This window comes from Oxyura jamaicensis, chromosome 4 (genome assembly GCF_011077185.1).
Source record: "Oxyura jamaicensis isolate SHBP4307 breed ruddy duck chromosome 4, BPBGC_Ojam_1.0, whole genome shotgun sequence".
Classification (NCBI taxonomy): domain Eukaryota; kingdom Metazoa; phylum Chordata; class Aves; order Anseriformes; family Anatidae; genus Oxyura; species Oxyura jamaicensis.
The window spans coordinates 14302136-14319033 of NC_048896.1; the positions used below are offsets into that span (position 1 = coordinate 14302136).

At 40.4% G+C, this 16898-nt stretch overlaps 1 protein-coding gene across 8 annotated transcripts in view; it reads right to left on the reverse strand.

Annotated features, from left to right (window-relative positions):
- KIAA1210 (KIAA1210 ortholog) overlaps positions 1-16898 on the reverse strand; it is a 61281-nt gene that overhangs the window by 3012 nt on the left and 41371 nt on the right. For all 8 annotated transcript variants that reach the window (XM_035323429.1, XM_035323437.1, XM_035323433.1 and 5 more), the window contains 7 exons: positions 14798-14956; positions 13404-13469; positions 9801-10010; positions 8485-8584; positions 5244-6830; positions 4336-4487; positions 3536-3641 (listed from right to left, as the gene is read on the reverse strand). In XM_035323429.1, coding sequence (XP_035179320.1) covers positions 3536-3641; positions 4336-4487; positions 5244-6830; positions 8485-8584; positions 9801-10010; positions 13404-13469; positions 14798-14956 — 2380 coding nt within the window. The remainder of the gene's footprint in view (positions 1-3535; positions 3642-4335; positions 4488-5243; positions 6831-8484; positions 8585-9800; positions 10011-13403; positions 13470-14797; positions 14957-16898) is intronic.

A 16898-nucleotide genomic window follows, 5' to 3' on the forward strand; every position in this document is an offset into this window, starting at 1 on the left:
AATTACAATGGGAAAACTGATACTAAGCTGTTAGTTGACAATCTGCCTGTAAAAGAGTCTTCTCCTCAGTCCCAACAGCCAAGCGTGTAGCCCCTGATATGTCAAGATGTTCTTCAAAATTCTTCAAACGTGCAGACTTTTGCCCCAGATATTTTTATAATACATATTCTTGGCTAATTCATTTCTTAATCTTTTCATACTCTTAATTGCCATGACAGTGCATAGGAAGAAGTTTCACAGGTTTATTCTGCTCTGTGAGTGGCAAGAAAATCTGAGAATAAGGTTCCTGAATGTGCAGGAAAATAGAAACAAAATCTCTGCAGGGCAAGGGTCACCCCAGGCTCGCTGAGGACTTAAAAGTAACTGCTATATGTTTCTCAACTCTGAGAAGTTTAAAGACTTACTTTTCAGTCTTCACTGCCAGCACAAATACTTCAGCTCCAGCAATATGATTAAATACTAGGTAGAGGTCAAATGCTTTATGTTCTTGGACTTGTAAGCCAAGAAGGCGGGACTCTGGTGGAGCTAGGTGTTCCTTTTAATTGCAGACTAACACAAGCCTGTCATCCTCACAAAGGACAGAAGACTGCAGGTATGACTCCTTGTGTGACTATTTAGAAAAAGCATCCTCCCTCCATCTTGCTTGGGAATTCTCAAGACTGGTATCTTCAGACAGCCTGGAATGGGGTTTCATGGCAATTGTGGGGCTCTGAACAGTAGCAGCCTCTCATTTCTTGAAACGTGGCTCACAAGTCTTTCAGTATCATGCTCTCTCCGTCCATTTCAACCCAGACAGTACTTTATTTCTATATCTAAGTCAAGCTGGGAAAACACAAACCTTTCTCATACTTATTAGCCTGCGTGTGGCATGTGGCAGGCAAGATGAGGCTGCTGTGCTCCAGCACAAGAACAGAGGCCACACACAGACTTGAGCAATGTTGAGTACAAGAAACTTGATCTTGCTTGCACTTAAATCAATGAAAAACGTCAATCAGCTCCACCAGTCACACTTCTGATCAAAGCCAAAGAAGTTCCATATTGCCACTCAGGAGGTCTCTGATCTTTTAACAATCCTGGCTCACTGGTAGTCCTTGCGGGAGGCAAGCTATACTTAGGAATACTGGAAGAAGTGTACCATCCATTAAAAACAGGCTGCAGCTCTACATATGCAGTAAATTTTACAGAGAGGGGTGTAGAAATTGAACTGTACTGAAATTTTGAAAATGAACTTTCACTTTTGGGGATAATTCCTTTTTTGTAATAAGCAAAAGTGAATATAAAGCCCTACATGTGCTTTAAACAGCACAAAGTAAAACAAAACTGCAAAACAGTGGCTCATCCCTATTTGAAGGCAGACAGACTTCGGGACAAACCTCACCATGCTTAGGGTGAAGTGAAAGAGAGAAGAGGCAAGCTAAGAAATCTTCCCATGGTTATGGGAACATGTGAACTTGGGCTGCCACAGAGCAATACCAAAACAGGCACACGCAGTAAAGCAAGTATCTGATTTATTGGAATTTGTTTCCTAACTTAGCTGACATAGAGTTGTTCTGGCTTTTGCTGCTGTGTACAGGAAATGTGCATTGCACACAAAACCTCAACCATCCATCAAGGGAGAAGAAAACTGTTAATAGTTAACATAAGCCAAAAAGCAAAATCTAAATTAATAACTCCTCTGGATATTAAATTTACATCCTTTCCATCAGCACCTTCAACCAGACAAATTGCTATCTATGTTAATGGGAACCAAATCAGAAAAGAGGAGAGGTTACATTTGGGATTCCTGTTTTCCTACTCATGCTTACAGCGCTGAACATTTCCTAAGCATTAGGGCATGGTTTTCTGAGCAGCTTAGGAGTGGTGTTTTCTTAAACATCAGCTCTGGTTAGAGCTTTTTGCTGTATTCCAAGAGTGGAAGACTAGGCTACTATAAATGCTACTCTTGGAGGGGGATGTCAGGAAACTAGGCCAGCTCTTGGGAAGAGGTGATGCAGAAAATTTTTTAATTCTGCCTACAAGGCCTACAAGTTGTATGAGTTCTAGTAAATGAGTAGCAGTGCACTTTGTGCAGTTCTATATTGCTACTGAAAGCTGTGTGGCTTCCAAGGTTTGGATGATAAAACACATAGAAATCTAGCCTATTTGTGCCAGCCCTTCAAAAGAGGACTTCCTTTTAATCTGAGCAAAACTCTTGGCCTGTTTATGTCTCATCTCTTACTTTGCACCTAAAACTGTAAGACAAAGTTGGCCTGTAACAGAATACTTTTTAAAAAAGATTGCATTTTCAACACACACACACACACAACTGACATCAGGCTAACAGCTGACATCAGAGCCTCTGTGCTTGGTGCACATCCTCAGCTGGTCAGCTACCTGTAGTAAGGGAGAAAGCTTACGTTGTAGCACTTGTAAATTCCAAAAGGGACAACAGGCCTATAAACAACCACTACAGACAGTCAGGGATGTACTCCCATGGTAACTCAGATACAACAATTCTGGGTGCTGGTAGATAATAAGGGGAAAGTAGCCAGGTGCATGCACTTATTCTAGACATCATCTCTTAGTGACAGGAACCTGGATCAGAAAAGCTACTTCTCTGACATAATGGGGCATTTCTTATCTTCTTAGGCAGCATCTGAAATCAATGGTTTTCAGCTAGCACAATATGCTTTTACAGCTGAAGATCTGGCTTGTATCTATCTAGTTGGAGTGTGTCTCTGAGGTTTGGCACCACACTGAGTAAGCCGGGAAGGATAAGTTGCAGCCCAGCAGTAGCCCTGGAAGAGAGATGTGAGTCACGATGTCTGAGTCACACTCTTCCCCTGCATCTTTCTTACAGAGAAACACAGTTACCAGAGCAGGAGAGGGGCCATTCAGCCTCTGTGTTCACCCGAGGGTGGAACTGACTCTTACCTTTATTATTCTTGATGCGTGTTTATCTAATCTTTTCTTAAACACATCCAGCAATGGAAACTGAAGACCTTCTGTAAGCAACGTATACTATTCTGTACTTGAGTACTCCTATTGTTAGGAAGTTTTTCAACCTCTCCAATGCATTTTAAGCTCATGCAGGGCATAAAGACTAGTCTCTTCCTCTCTGCAGCAAAGTCTTCTCTAGACTAAACAACTCCCACTCCCATCAGTATTTCCTGGCTGACTGTAGGTCTGGAAGACCCGACCTTTTTTGCTGTTCTTTTTTGGACACTCTCCAACTTCAGCTGCTCCCTGGAAAATATTCTTTAGCATTGACCCTTGGCAGTAATACATCACCATATTATTTATGTGCCATTCCATGAACTGGCAATGGAGAGAAAAGTTCATCGCTTGCTTTCTCTGCTGAGTGAGTGAGCCAATACAACTTATGCATATGATATAATACATATATGACTTATATGCAAACCACAGTCTGAACAGGCCTTATACAAAGTATGCTGATTATTCAATAGGTAGCAATCTGCCTCCATTAGCTACCACGCTCACCACTTACTTGTGTAAATTATAGCCCCTATGTAAAGATGTAGCCGAACAAGAATACCTGCTGCAGCAGAAATACTGGTCTTCACTTGTGGTTTCTTATCCTGAAAGCTCAAGCTAGAAGACATATTCTTCTTCAGTATGTTCTCACTCGCACAGATCACTTGCTACAAAAGGAGGAAGAAAAGAATGCAAATAAGAAACTTGTTAGCCAGTTGCTCTCATAAAGCCTGCCATTGGAGCCCTGGCAGCATCTCCAAGCCTAACTGTGGAAATGCAGCAGAAGCTAGACAGGAACAGTTGGGTGCATCCTATGGGAGGGAGGGACAGGTCAAGAAAAATGACAGCTGTTACAAATAGAGGATTACTGCACATGCAAGCAAGTTTTCCTCTCTCTCTGACAGATGGGGAATTGAAGGGCTTGCCGAAGGGGCACAGGGAACATATGCAAGAGCCAGTGGAAAGGCGGCCTTCAGTACACAGTTTCTGGAGCAGAGCAGCAAATGCTGTCTGTAGGTCACCAATAGTGAGGAAGCAGCTGCAACTCACAGCAGCTCTTGGACTACATAAATACATTCTGGGCGATAGACAAGCCCTGAAAAGGTTCAGGTTTGAATAATGAAAGAGGACATATAACCCAGCTTTGAAACTAATCGCTGACTAATGCAGTATAGTCACACATTTGTTTATTTATTTGTATCAGTTGTCTGTCTTCATAGATTTCTAAGACCAGTCCTAAAAATCAGTTTCAAGTAGTGCTAATAACCTGCCTTACATCAAGATAATAATGAGCAGTGTGCGCAAATACCCACACAATCTGGTCCAGGATTCACACCCAAGCAATTTCACTTGGTACTCTACCTCCTCTTGATCCACTTTGGTCGAAGCTTTATCTTCAGCTTTATGTTCTTTGGCAAGAGGGTGGCCTTGGAAACCCTTTTGTTTTAGTTTTGCCATGGAGACCCAAGCCGGTTCAGAGGAAGAAGTTTCCAAATGTGGAGAGGAGACTTTTTCTATAAAAGAAGCATTTTTGAAGTAAAGAAGGGATTTAGGTCAAGTCTGTCTGAAGCTGAAGTGTTTTGTATTTTAAATCCTTCAGCATCTGTAACACTCTTTGAACACTGCAGAGATAAAATTACCTTCCCTGATGATTCTGTCCTTGGCAATAACTGTTTTTCTGTTTATTCTGGAGTTTTTGACCTGACTCTGCTTCCGTTTAAGTCAATGGCAGAACTCCCACTGAGATCATTGTGAACCGGATTTTGCCTTTGAAAAAACATCCTTACGTTGCAAATTAAATGAGTAAGATAACCATTATTTTTTCATGTAGGCAGTAAAATACAGGCTGCCTTTTCACTTTTTAAGTATTTAAAATTAAGTGACTGTAGGAAAAAAGATCACACCTAAATGCAACTCCTAGTTAAGGTTTGAGTTGCTTCAGTCTGGAAAAATAACTACAAAACAGCAGCAGCTTTTTAAAAGCTATGTTAAAACTCCAGCTACATGCAGAAATAGGTTGTACCAGAAATGTTTCAGATGCCCTTAAGCTATTATTCTGTTATTGTTCTTGCTGGAACACACCCCACGGTAAGATAAGCCAAGAATTCTCTTGACTGACCAAATGATCAAGCTATTAAATCTCATTGCTAACAAACTCAAGGCTGAACTCAGTCCTCTTCAAGAGGATTTCTATCTTTTGTTTGCCATTCTGTCAAGGGTCTTATATGATCACTGTTTTCTACGTTTTAATAAAAATACAATATAAATACCTGAAGGTTTACTACCATTTTGCTTCTTTGACACTTCTTCTGATCTTGTTTTGGGAGGACTTTTGTCTTCTAGGAGATCTGGTTTTTTAACAAATGATTTTGTGCTGACTGGAAGGCCTGGAGGTGGCTTCCCATTGCCCCCTGACTTCTGATCCTCCTTGACTGAAGCAGAAGAAGCAGTGGGAGCAGCAGAGGGAATCAGCTTTGGAGACTCAGCACGGTTTTCATTCTGGTACTTGAGTAAAGAAGATGTTCTCCTCAGTCTGACCCCAAAAGGATTTTCAAAATTTTGTGCTTCACGGTCAGCCCATTCCATAGAAAAATTCAAATGCAAATCACCATCCTTACAGTCTCGATCAAATCCATTCGGGTTGGTTTTTGCGGATTCCTGCATGCCTGCATATTCTTTTGTCATTCCTTCAAACAACTCTGGTTTTATAGGGGAGGTTGGGGAACTTCTGTTATAGGAATCTTCCTTTGAATTTGAACCCCCTGAGAGAGATCTCTGCCATGCTGGTGCAATGGTAAATCTAACTGGTTTAGCAGCCGCAGTCTTTTGTGGACTTTTTACATTTTCTTCTGAAGATCTACTGTCTTTCTCTGTTTTTCTGTGGGAAGCTGTACTGCTTACCTGCTCCTTCCTGTCATCATTAGAAGAGAGATTACTCTTTAATCCAGCCAAACTTGAAGAAGCAAGACATCCAATGGAAAGTTTTTCAGAAGTGTATGATGTGCTGGTTTGTTGACTGACTTGGTTACCCTTTGAAGCAGGACAAGGTATTTCTGCTTTGAAACTTTCATCCAATTTACTGGGAGGTAGCATGCAACCTGCTTCTAAAACAGATGCAGCAGTATCTTGTTTGTTTTCTGCATTGCCTTTGTATGACTGAAATTCCATAATTTCATAAGTTTCTTTGTCATCTCTTGTTGCTGAACAGTTTTCAGACTTCAGAACAGCCACTGTCTTGATGTCAGAAGGAGGCCCTGAATCAGCTAGAGTAACCTGTGAAGTGCTCTGTGCAGTATCTGAGACAGACTGGTTAGAACAGTTCTGAAGAGTACCCAGGCAAGCTTCTACTTTGCCAATACACAGTGCATCCCCCTTTCTCTGGTCTTCAATGTTTTGGTCCACAGATTTTGCTGGGGACCTTTGCGCAACATCTGCCAGTATATTTATGGTCTCTGTTTCTGTGTCATTACTAAACAGGTCAGCTGCTACTACGTCTGGAAGTGCAACAGCTCCCACTTCAATTTTTTGAGATTTTGGAAGTGCAGATACTTCAATATTGGTATTTTGCTGATGTAATTTCAATTCACCAGCAGATTCATCTGAACACCATGGCACTTCTGCGCTGTGCTGTTCTTCCAGGTTCAGTGGAGAAGGCTCAGGTCTCAGAAGGGGTGCAGCTGCTTTATAGTCATGGTCCATGTCTGGAAGGCATTCACTTCCTTGCAGCAAAGTACAAAAATCTTCTGCTACAAGTGTGGAATTGCAGGAGTCAGGAGCAGCATCAGTGGGACATTTTACACCTGGTGTCTCCTCAGAACCACTTTCCTTTGCACCATATCCCACCTGGGCTGATAAGCCTATATTAAACAAAAGAGAACAGTGTGCCCTTAAAGGTGACAATTCAAGCATGATTTGTATCAGTAAGTCATTCCAGATATGCAGTCATTTAGCATTATTTCCTCATGTTTGGCTGCCATTATCTGAGAAATATGGCTGTTGAAAGCATATTTAGAAATAAACTGCCCAGATAAGAAAAATAATAGAGTTTGTAGTTTGAATATACCTTATGCCAGGAAACACTGAAAGTTGTTGTCAGATTACGGTGTACCAAATCAGTTGCTTTTTAGTTCTTTTTAGCACATATACCTATGTGTAAGGCTAACATCTGGATTTCCCTAGCCATTTCTTCATGTGTATGCCTAGAAAGGCTGCCTGGAATGATCAGGATGATTTTCTGTATTTGAACAGAACACCTCAGCATCAGGTAGCTCTGCCTTCTGGAGCTCCAGCAGGGCTACAGAACTTCTGGATAGCTCAGGTATATCCGCACACACAGAAACTCAAATGTATCTGTGAAGCAGCTCAAAGGACTACTGCAGTGATAGGTGATCTGTGCATGCAGAGTGAGATCAGCAACACCTCTGGGGTCGGTGTTACCCTTATCAGCTGTACCATGCATTTAAAATAAATCCAACCTTCCCCAAGCACCTGAGACCCACCAGGCTGCACTGATAACAGGATGGGAAATTGGGGATAAAAATACACCAGCAAGTGACCATCATAGCTGACACCTTCAAGAGCATCCTCAGGCCCGTGATATGCAGAATGGCATTTCCTGGTTTTGATGGAGCCTGACCATGATGAACCCTGTCCTTCAACGCTGAACCGACAGTTTGTGTTAAATGCATTGGAATGGCAGATAGCAATACAAAATTCTGGTACAAATTTTCTGATTAGCAGATTCAAATTAATGAGACAGAGATGCCTAGCTAGCAGACAGGTGATACTTGTGTGCTCCATTTGACACTAATTCCTCTGAATCAGCAGGAATCCTCAGTGCTTCGTATGTAAATGACAGACACTAACCTCCCGGGCTAGAGGCATTTAACATCCCACAGCATCATGTCCTGAGTCTACTCGAAAAACAAGATGCCAACACCTTCCCACTACAGTATAGCATTACCATCAGGCAGCGCATTTGTGATATGGTGCTAAGTGTAAAAATCTGTGTGCTGTTTTGGAGAAATTTCAATAGTTTTTATAATTTAAATTACAACTGTTTACCACTGGTAACCAGTTATTATTCAAATGATACGAGGGGAGGCAGGAGAGGAAGATCTGTCAAACAAACCTATTAAAGTCACTTTGAACGTATAACATACAATGCTGAGGTTAAGTTTTTTTAACCTAACCTTTTTTTTAAGTTTCAAGGAACTCAGGTCCCCAAACAATGTGTTCTAGTCAACCGTGTAGCACAGTGACTTCTGAACATGCTACATACACCTCCTCTTATTTTTTAATGTTGCCCTCAAAGTTCACCATTTCAGCACCATATTGTTGACTGGAATACATAATTTTTCCCATCATCACACTTCAGCAGGCAGGACTGGTTTTATATTATAAAACCAAGAAGCTGCCTAGTTTGAAAGGACTTTCAGTCCAAATAGGTCCTGTTAGCCTTTTGTAGAAGAGTTCAAACCATTATCTTTGCAATTCGTAAGTTTGCATTACCTTCCCAATCACTTTTATGCTGTTCAGTCTCAAGTAATTCCGTTGAATTTGCCTTCTCTGGAGTTGCATGAAGATGTGCTTCATTTTCCAGGTGTTCCACCTAAGGAGAAGCAGGAAGATGTTCTAATTAAAGAATAACGGACAGAAATTGTATTTTATACATACATGGACATTTATGAATACACAAAACATATAGCCACAAAATCTCTCCTGTAATTTACCAATGCTGTGGGTAATCTGTTATTCCAGTAAAGAATCTAGAAATCATTCATGTTTTAAAATGTGAAAGGCAGCCCACTGATCTCTCTTGAATCCCTGAAACACTCTGGGATTCACATATTCTGAGAGAACAAACATGTTTTGGAGACATCACCCACTCTCTACCTGGTGGCAGAGAGCAAAGCAAGCCAGAGACAGCAGCAGCAGCACTTCTACTATCTCTGATTGCACCTCCACAATCAGCTTTTCTCCTTCAGCACTACAGTTATACCAGCTGCAGCAAAAAGAATATCCAGCAAAGATGCTGCAGGGCCCAAGTTTCCAAGAAAACCTCTTTCAGGAAGAGTTCTTCACTCTTCCTGATTTTCCCTTGCTCCCTCCCTTCCTTGGGGCAAGGCAATTCTAACTCCAGGACAGATTTTCATGCATGGTTCTCTGACAGGGAGGGGAACGTGCAGTACAGAAGGGTTACTCCTTATTTCCATCATATTCCAGCTTGATTCCAGCCTTTTCCATCTGGTGAACATCACCTTCACAAGGTTTCCTAGAAATCAGGATGGGATGCATCTCATTTCTCTTTTCCAGAAGGTCTCTCATCCCACTGTCACTCAATTTTACTTTCCTGGGCCCCCAAAGACAGCTCAAGGTTTCCTATATTCATTCGTTTTCATCCACCTCAACAACAGATTCCTACAAGCAGAGGCACAGCCCTTCCTAAGACCCCTCACTCTTTTCCTTGACATAAAATGAATTAAATTAAAGATAATCTGAAATTGTTTGTAGAAATAGGTTTGGGATTGCTTAAAACTGAACAGTAGCTTTTCAAACACCACAGATGTTTTTACAAATGAAGTGTAACCTGTAATGTTTTTGACTAAGTAATGAAAAAAAAATTGCACTTTTATTCAGCTCCTTTTAAATTGAAAATAATTCACTGGTTTGAAAAAAAAAAATAGGTGGTTTGCTCTCTTCCAATGGAAGAAGGAAAAAAGTAAAGAAATGTGAGGAGGAAAGAAAAAAAAAAAAAAAGGAGAAAAAAAAATAAAAATCACATAGGTTTTCTTCTGCACAGTGATTCTTTTCCAGAAAAGACTTACCTGGGTTTGCTGATTCTTGTTGGTGAAGCCTTTCTGTTTCCGGGGATTTATGGCAATCCTGTGCCTGGCTGCTGAGGTGTCCAGGCAGCCCAGGGGACTGGCAGGGACAGTGAAGTCAACGGGAAGGAAGCTGCTGCCTCGTGCACCAGAGGCCCCAAGAGCGGCAGAAGACGAAGGACTGATCGGCCTGGAGGAAGCTCCAGAAGGTATCTGTAAAAACACAAGCATGGCACTATACGTTTTGCTCAGCTTCTCCACATTTCTGTCAGCTTATTCCCCTTCAGAGGCCTGAAATGCCTGTATTTTTGGTCATAAATCCTTACTTTGAAAAGCATGTCTAATGTTGTCTCTGCATAGAAATTACTCGTCTCTGTGTGTTCAGCTGTATGTTACACCGAAGTGAGAAATACCTGTCTCATTCTCTCCCACAGTAAGAGCCTCAGCTGTCTCCTGCCCAGTCACTATCTTAAAAGGCATTTGCAATATATGTCTGCACCAGCAGGAGACACTGGTGCAGTTTTTATAGCTGCCTTTTCTTTCTGATAATGAGACACATTGCAGGAATGTGTTATTAAAAAGCCACAACAGTAACAGGGGTACTTTCTCCTTATTATCTCTCAGAAAGTTACCACACCACTTTCCTCTTAATATCCACTCGTCCAGAAAAAAACAAACAAACAAACAAACAAATGTTTCTCTCAAGAAGTGTCCCAGAGCCATCGTCCAGATAGTGACATGGATCTCATCCTCACACCAATGCTGCTCTGGGGGACTCAGCAGCAGGAACCTTAGACTGTCAAAATAAAGGCTTTACAGAAGTGTTTGTAGAGAAGCCTCTGAACATTGCAGTTTGACTGGTTTTATTACAGTTTTGAAGTGCTGAGCAGGCTTTTGCAAGATTTCACACATGCCCAACAAGCTTCATTCAGTATCATACACCTGCTACTTGGGCTTTGGCCACAAAGACAGGTAAAGCATAGCCATTTAATTGTGCTTGGCCTTGAATTTTGCTTCTCTTTAAGCTTAAGATACAACACCAAGTTTACAACATGTATGCTGATAAAGTTCTGAAGATAATGAAAGTATCTTGCCAACTAAGCTACAAAAATTCTCTAGGTACAACACCTTGTGTTTAAGGTAACTGTAACTAATTTCCTTATTCTCTATTTATTATTTTTTTAATTCCTAGGTCTGAAACAAATCCCAACAGAACATATTATAACAGATATAGATTCTTCTCATGAAATATTTACACAAGATGAAAAAGAGAAAGAACATGTCTAGTTAATAAGTTATTAATATAGTTCTTGTTAATCTCGTTAATAAGCTATTACTATAGTTCTGCAGAATTAATGCTAAACCTGTAACGATCACTAGAACTTACAAAAATAGTAACAACTACTCATTTCTACATACAAGTAATTTTGTCTTCCAATTACTGAGTTAATAGTTCTGCTTATTTAATGTACAAACCACTTTAAACTAGTATCTGATCACCACTGCATGTAAATGGCAAGTTCCCTACTCCACTGAGGATTCAGGCTATGTTTTTCTCTGAGCACTGACTGTTGGTATCTTCCCTCAAATACAGAGGGGGGTGACCAGCGACAGACTTTCCACATTAGTGTCTGAGTGTATGATAAACTCGGTATTTGTTGGTTATTGTTCAGTTACAGGAGGCTGCACACGGAGAATGCTGCAACTAGGAGGCTGATATCCTAAAGAGTGTTTGTGCCAAAAACATGTCCTCAGCCCCAGAAGCTGAGACCATGCTTTGTTTTTAATCAGCCTGGGTTGAAGATACCAAGGAGGAAGTTAGATTTCTGTAAAGGCTATTTGGCAAAGGCAGTGTAAATACCAGTTAATGTCTCTGTGAAGTCACTTGATGCTGGCTTTAAGTGACAGCTCCACATTTATCTTCAGTTAATCAGAAAATGGGTGTCTATTAATGTGGAAGGCACAGAGAATTTCATGGGTGACATATCAGGGTTTTCCACAGAGGCAGCAGCAGCATGAAGGTCCTTGAAAACCCAGTAAAGTAATACAGGGAAAAGACATTAAGTAACCCTTGTCTGCATCCAAATCAATGCAAGAGTAAAATGTGAACCACTGCATTGTGTGTAACTTCAAATTGCTAAGGATCCAGTTCTCTTCTTCCTCTACTAAATATACAGCATTGTGAAATGGAATAACTGGTATAGAGTTCTTGGTGCTCTTCAACATTTTCCTCATCTTTGGGATGAGGTTATTTAATGTAGCAACTTCTGTGAGTTCAAATCCTGGTATTACAAAAATAGCTATAAATGCTACTGTTTTTTTTTTTTTTTTTTTTAATATATATATATAAACATATTGGGCTGACTAAGAAAAATATTTGGGTAAAGGAACAGATGCTGCACTACCAGGAAGCTAGCCAAATCCCTAAAGGGAAGACCCTTTAAGTAGGGGAATTCTGTGCAAAAAAGTTTTCTCATGTCCCTGCCTTTTTTTCTCAGAGGAGATGAAGATGTAGGACTGAAAGCATTCAAACTTCAGTACCAGAGAGAACATGGCTTTTCATATAGTAAGTTAAAAAAAAATATGCAGGGTTACAAAATGGAGTATTTTAGTCAAAATATAAAATAGGAGATGCATTAATAAAATGTACCCTGAAGTAACAATAAAATATGTAAGTTATTAAAAAGTAATGACAATCTAAGTTACCCAGATCAGGTGGGGCTCTAAGGTTGTCTGACTAGCAGTACACTCGGAGAGGGAGACATGACTTTATGTTTCTATCCTTGAAGATAGAAGCTGATTGAAGCTGGCTGAAGCTGAGCTGGTCTGCTCAAAGGTTGCTCTCTCCCTTCTCAAAGGCCGGCCAAGGAGAGAATGGAAAGGAAAGCTTCCTCGGCAATGGGGTTAGCTCTGTTTGACCCTTGAAAGCATGAGGTGAGCAGGAACTCAGCTCAGCTTCAACCAGCAGGGACAGTCAAGGTGAAAGTCACCTAGGTATCTCTCCAAAAATATAACCTCAGTAAATTTTTCCAGGCTGGTCAAGGTATCAGTCTGTGACAGTCTGACAGCAGAACCTGCTGTTTCTGATGGTCATTTGCAATCCAGAGTGAAATTTGAATTAACACAGACCTTTTCCTGTGGAATACACAGTGCCAGAAATGGCAGATCCTGTAATTCTTTCCAGTGATGAGAGAGAAGCAGGACACTGCTCACAAACTGCTGCCAATGGGGAGGTACACTCAATAAGCTGTACGTGCTGGTGTTATTTGGGCACTGGGATGTGGAATGGAAGTGCTTTGCTGTCCTACAATCTTGTCCAAATTTCTGTTGTGTAACTTTACAGATTCACAGTGTGGTACAGAGCTGACTAGACTGTTCACACAAACCACTTACCAGTAGATTTCTGCCTTTCTTTATTTGGTTCATATTCAAAACTCTGCGAGAGGTGTGATTTCAGTATCATTTGCATCACTCTCAACTGTTCATGAACAGTTTGCTACAATATATTCTACCCAGAACAGATAAAATGAATATTGCACTGGCTCGATATAGACACCACACACACTGATTCAGGAAAGTTTATTAGCAGGAAGGGTAGCTATTTACCTGTTCATCTTCACTGTCTGTCCCGCCTAAACTCAAAGAGCTATGACGCTGAACAGGGTTGGAGGACTGTGGGATAAAATAAGGAAAAGGGTAAATCAAGGGAAGTATCACACTGAATTACCTGGAACTGGATATGCAGTACCAATTATGAAAAAATACAAGAGGAAAGACAAAGGAAGGGTCACTGGAAAGTCCCTGCCTCGCAGAGGTTTCATTTGTTCACTGGAGATCAAAGTAGGGGAACTTTATGCTGCTATGAGATAATGCCTTTAAGGTTGACCACAAAGAACCAAAACACTGTGCTAGACATACATACAATATAGCAACAAACACTTTAATGGGGAATTGAGCCAATACATTGTTTAGTTATTTTGTATTTTGGCTTATTAAGATCTTCAAATTTACAGATGCTTACATACCCACTGAAGTCCAAAACCATACATTTGCTGTAGAAAGGCAATTCTTAGGAAAGAACTAACCCCAAGACTCTCTTTGAGCCCCATCAACACATATTCTCACCAGGCTAATAGGATTTTCACTTTCACCTGTCAATTCAACTAATATTGTCCTGGTTCACAGTTATTTCATTCTAAAAATAGTACTTGTTTAAGATTCTTCTGCAGCTCTCATTATTTCTGTTTTCCTCTCTGGCTTTGAAACACCCCAAACCTATTCTTCTTTCACAAGTGCAGGAAACTGCCAATGTCTCCAGCTCTTTGGAGCTCAAAGACATGGGAAGTTTGTGCAGTGTGTGTAGCTCAGCTTGTTCTCAGATTGGAAGTAGCACAGTAACACAACACTCACCTGTGAATACTTCACTTTTTATACTTTCTGCCCTATAGACCTGCCAGGAGACACTGCCTTGCCCAAAAGCACTCAGTCATACCAACAGACTTTTTCTCCTCTTTCCCTAATGATAGAGGTCACAGCTGCCCCAGCACAGATCTACATAAAACCATAGAAAACTGTACTCAGGATTATTTGTAAAGCCAGTTCCTAGCTATCCCTCATGGTGATGAGTCCATAATGCACCTAGGTAATTCATTCTAGTTCTGACTGATTTGTTCTATCAAAACGTCTCTGGCAGTAGGAAGACCTTTTAAACCACAAGATAGTTCATTAGTACAAACACACTTTAATGAACCAAAGAATTATGCTCATTCCTCATTCATAAATGTTGGCCTGAAATGAATAACTCCCTTGGTGTTCTACACAAACATCATGTCACAATACCAATGGACTGCATAGAAGAAACTGAATGAAAAATGGCATTGAAGCACATCTTTGTGGGTGTAGGGTTTTTTTCACAATCGAACAAAAAGGTGTTCCCATTCCCCAGATATATTTTATTTTTTTCAGTGCAGGAGGTCACTAAAATGACGTAATGATTGTACCTTGCTTGCTGAATCTGTCAGAACTTCATGAAGGGTTGAAATTTCAGGAGGGCTTCTAGGTAATCCATCATCTTCAGAAACAGCACCTGCATCTTCCAGTTTCTTTCCAGTTATAACAAGAGGAGGTGATCCAAACCTGATGTTTTGCTGCAACTGAAGCTGTGATTGAAAAGAAATTTAGATTTCAGTGGCATTATCTCCAGGGGACGTTTGGACGCTTTTATCCCAGTTGCTCCTACTTTACATGCAGAATCTTTTATTTGACAGAAATATTTGAAGTAACAGACTATTCACAGGAAACAGCCATTAATTAAATTTTATTTAATTGCACTCAAAGACCCATTATTAGAACAGACTTCTGTACAAAACTAAATCAAAACCAGTCTTACTCAGTAAATTATCAAAGACAAATTTTACCATGCCAGAAAACTTAGACCATTTTTAATATGTTTAAATTTAAACTTTAAAAATTATTTTAGATTTAAGCTTTCTTTAAATAATTACATGTATCAGGACACACATATAATACCACCAAGTACTGTCATTCTACAGTTCCCAACCCCAAGTTTACGTGGACAACTTTCCTTCCCAAAGCCCTTCCCCAGATATTGTCGGTGTGTCACTACCCTCTCTCATAACAATTACCTGAGTCCCACTTCTTATGTAAAGACAACTTCATTCAATTCTGGTCCACCCTAATGAATTGCTTGTTAGTTTTCCCCAGCATCACATCCTGGTCCTGTCTACAGCAAGAATGATAACAACAGCCAGGAACAACTTTGTTTGTAAAGGAGTATGGAGCTTCTTTTCCAAGACTGCACAAAAAAATGCTCTGGCAGGCCTTGACACTAGAAAAATCAAACAAAGTCTGTAACCTCACAAGCAGCCAGATGTTCCCTCAAAATGAAAAAGTTCTGAACTCAGGAAACACCATTACAAAAACCTCTTGGCTTAAGTTTTTCAGCTATGTCAAAGCTGGAATACAGACAATGTCTGAACAGAATCTTTGTCCTTCAACTACAAATGTCTCATCCAAATATCCCCAAGATAAATATGCAGACCTGCTTTTTCTGGTCCTTTGCTTATTAAACCAGATTTGGAAATTCTAGGCCTAATTTTATGCTGTTTTGAAGATATGCATTCATTTCTTTCTCTGCAAAATAAATCTAAGCAGCTGCCATTCTTATTCAGTGAGATTCACATGGAACATAACTCCTATAGCTACACCGGGTACCACAATGCCATCCTTTTATCCTTCAGTCTCCCTGTTTAAACAGCTTTCTTGCCCTCTTATCTACACTAGTCAAGTATCACCAATACAGTCTGCAAAAGCAGGACTGGTGACAAACTGCAGAAAGTTTGCAATACATGGGCAAAACAAGTGAGACATACAACATATCTGTGCACTTCATGGGAAGGAAAACATAGAAAGTCAATTCTGCTCTCCTCTCCTTTCACAACTTCCCATCTTTGATTGATTAAATTCATTACATGCAGACAGCAAACTGTTACAGTAAGGAACTTTGAATTTACAGTCTGTCTTCTACTGGTAGAAGTCTACATTGCTAAGAAAATAGCTTTTGTTAGTGCCTGGCTTTTAGTCTGACAAGTGTCAAGCTCACAGAAACAGACTGTCCTTTATGGCTATGAAAATAGCGCTGGCAGTATTAAGTCACCATGCAGGATAATGCATGGATGAAGAGAGGGCACAGTGGGCTGGAGATAGCACGAAAAGAGCTTTTTTTTTCCACTTGATGAAGTTCTGTCATATGTAAACATGTCTTCTCCTGCCTCTCCTATTGTTATGCAAAAAATACCCTGAACTGAAGGTTTGCTTATTTTGCCTCCTTATGGAGGAACAAGTCCCTCTGTGCATCCTCTATTACTTAATATGTGATGCAATTGTGTTTTGCAACATGAAGCCCACACAGGGCAAAGTAAGAATTTCAATGGCCTTTGGCTGCTTTTTATCAAGAGTTTGTTTTCAGTCTCTGGAAAAACCTTAAACTTTTATCTCAGTGCTCTAAGCTGGGTAGTTATTTGAACGCAATTAAAACCAACAGTTGATAAGGGAGCTGTCAAGGAGGGTTCGGTATGTGCC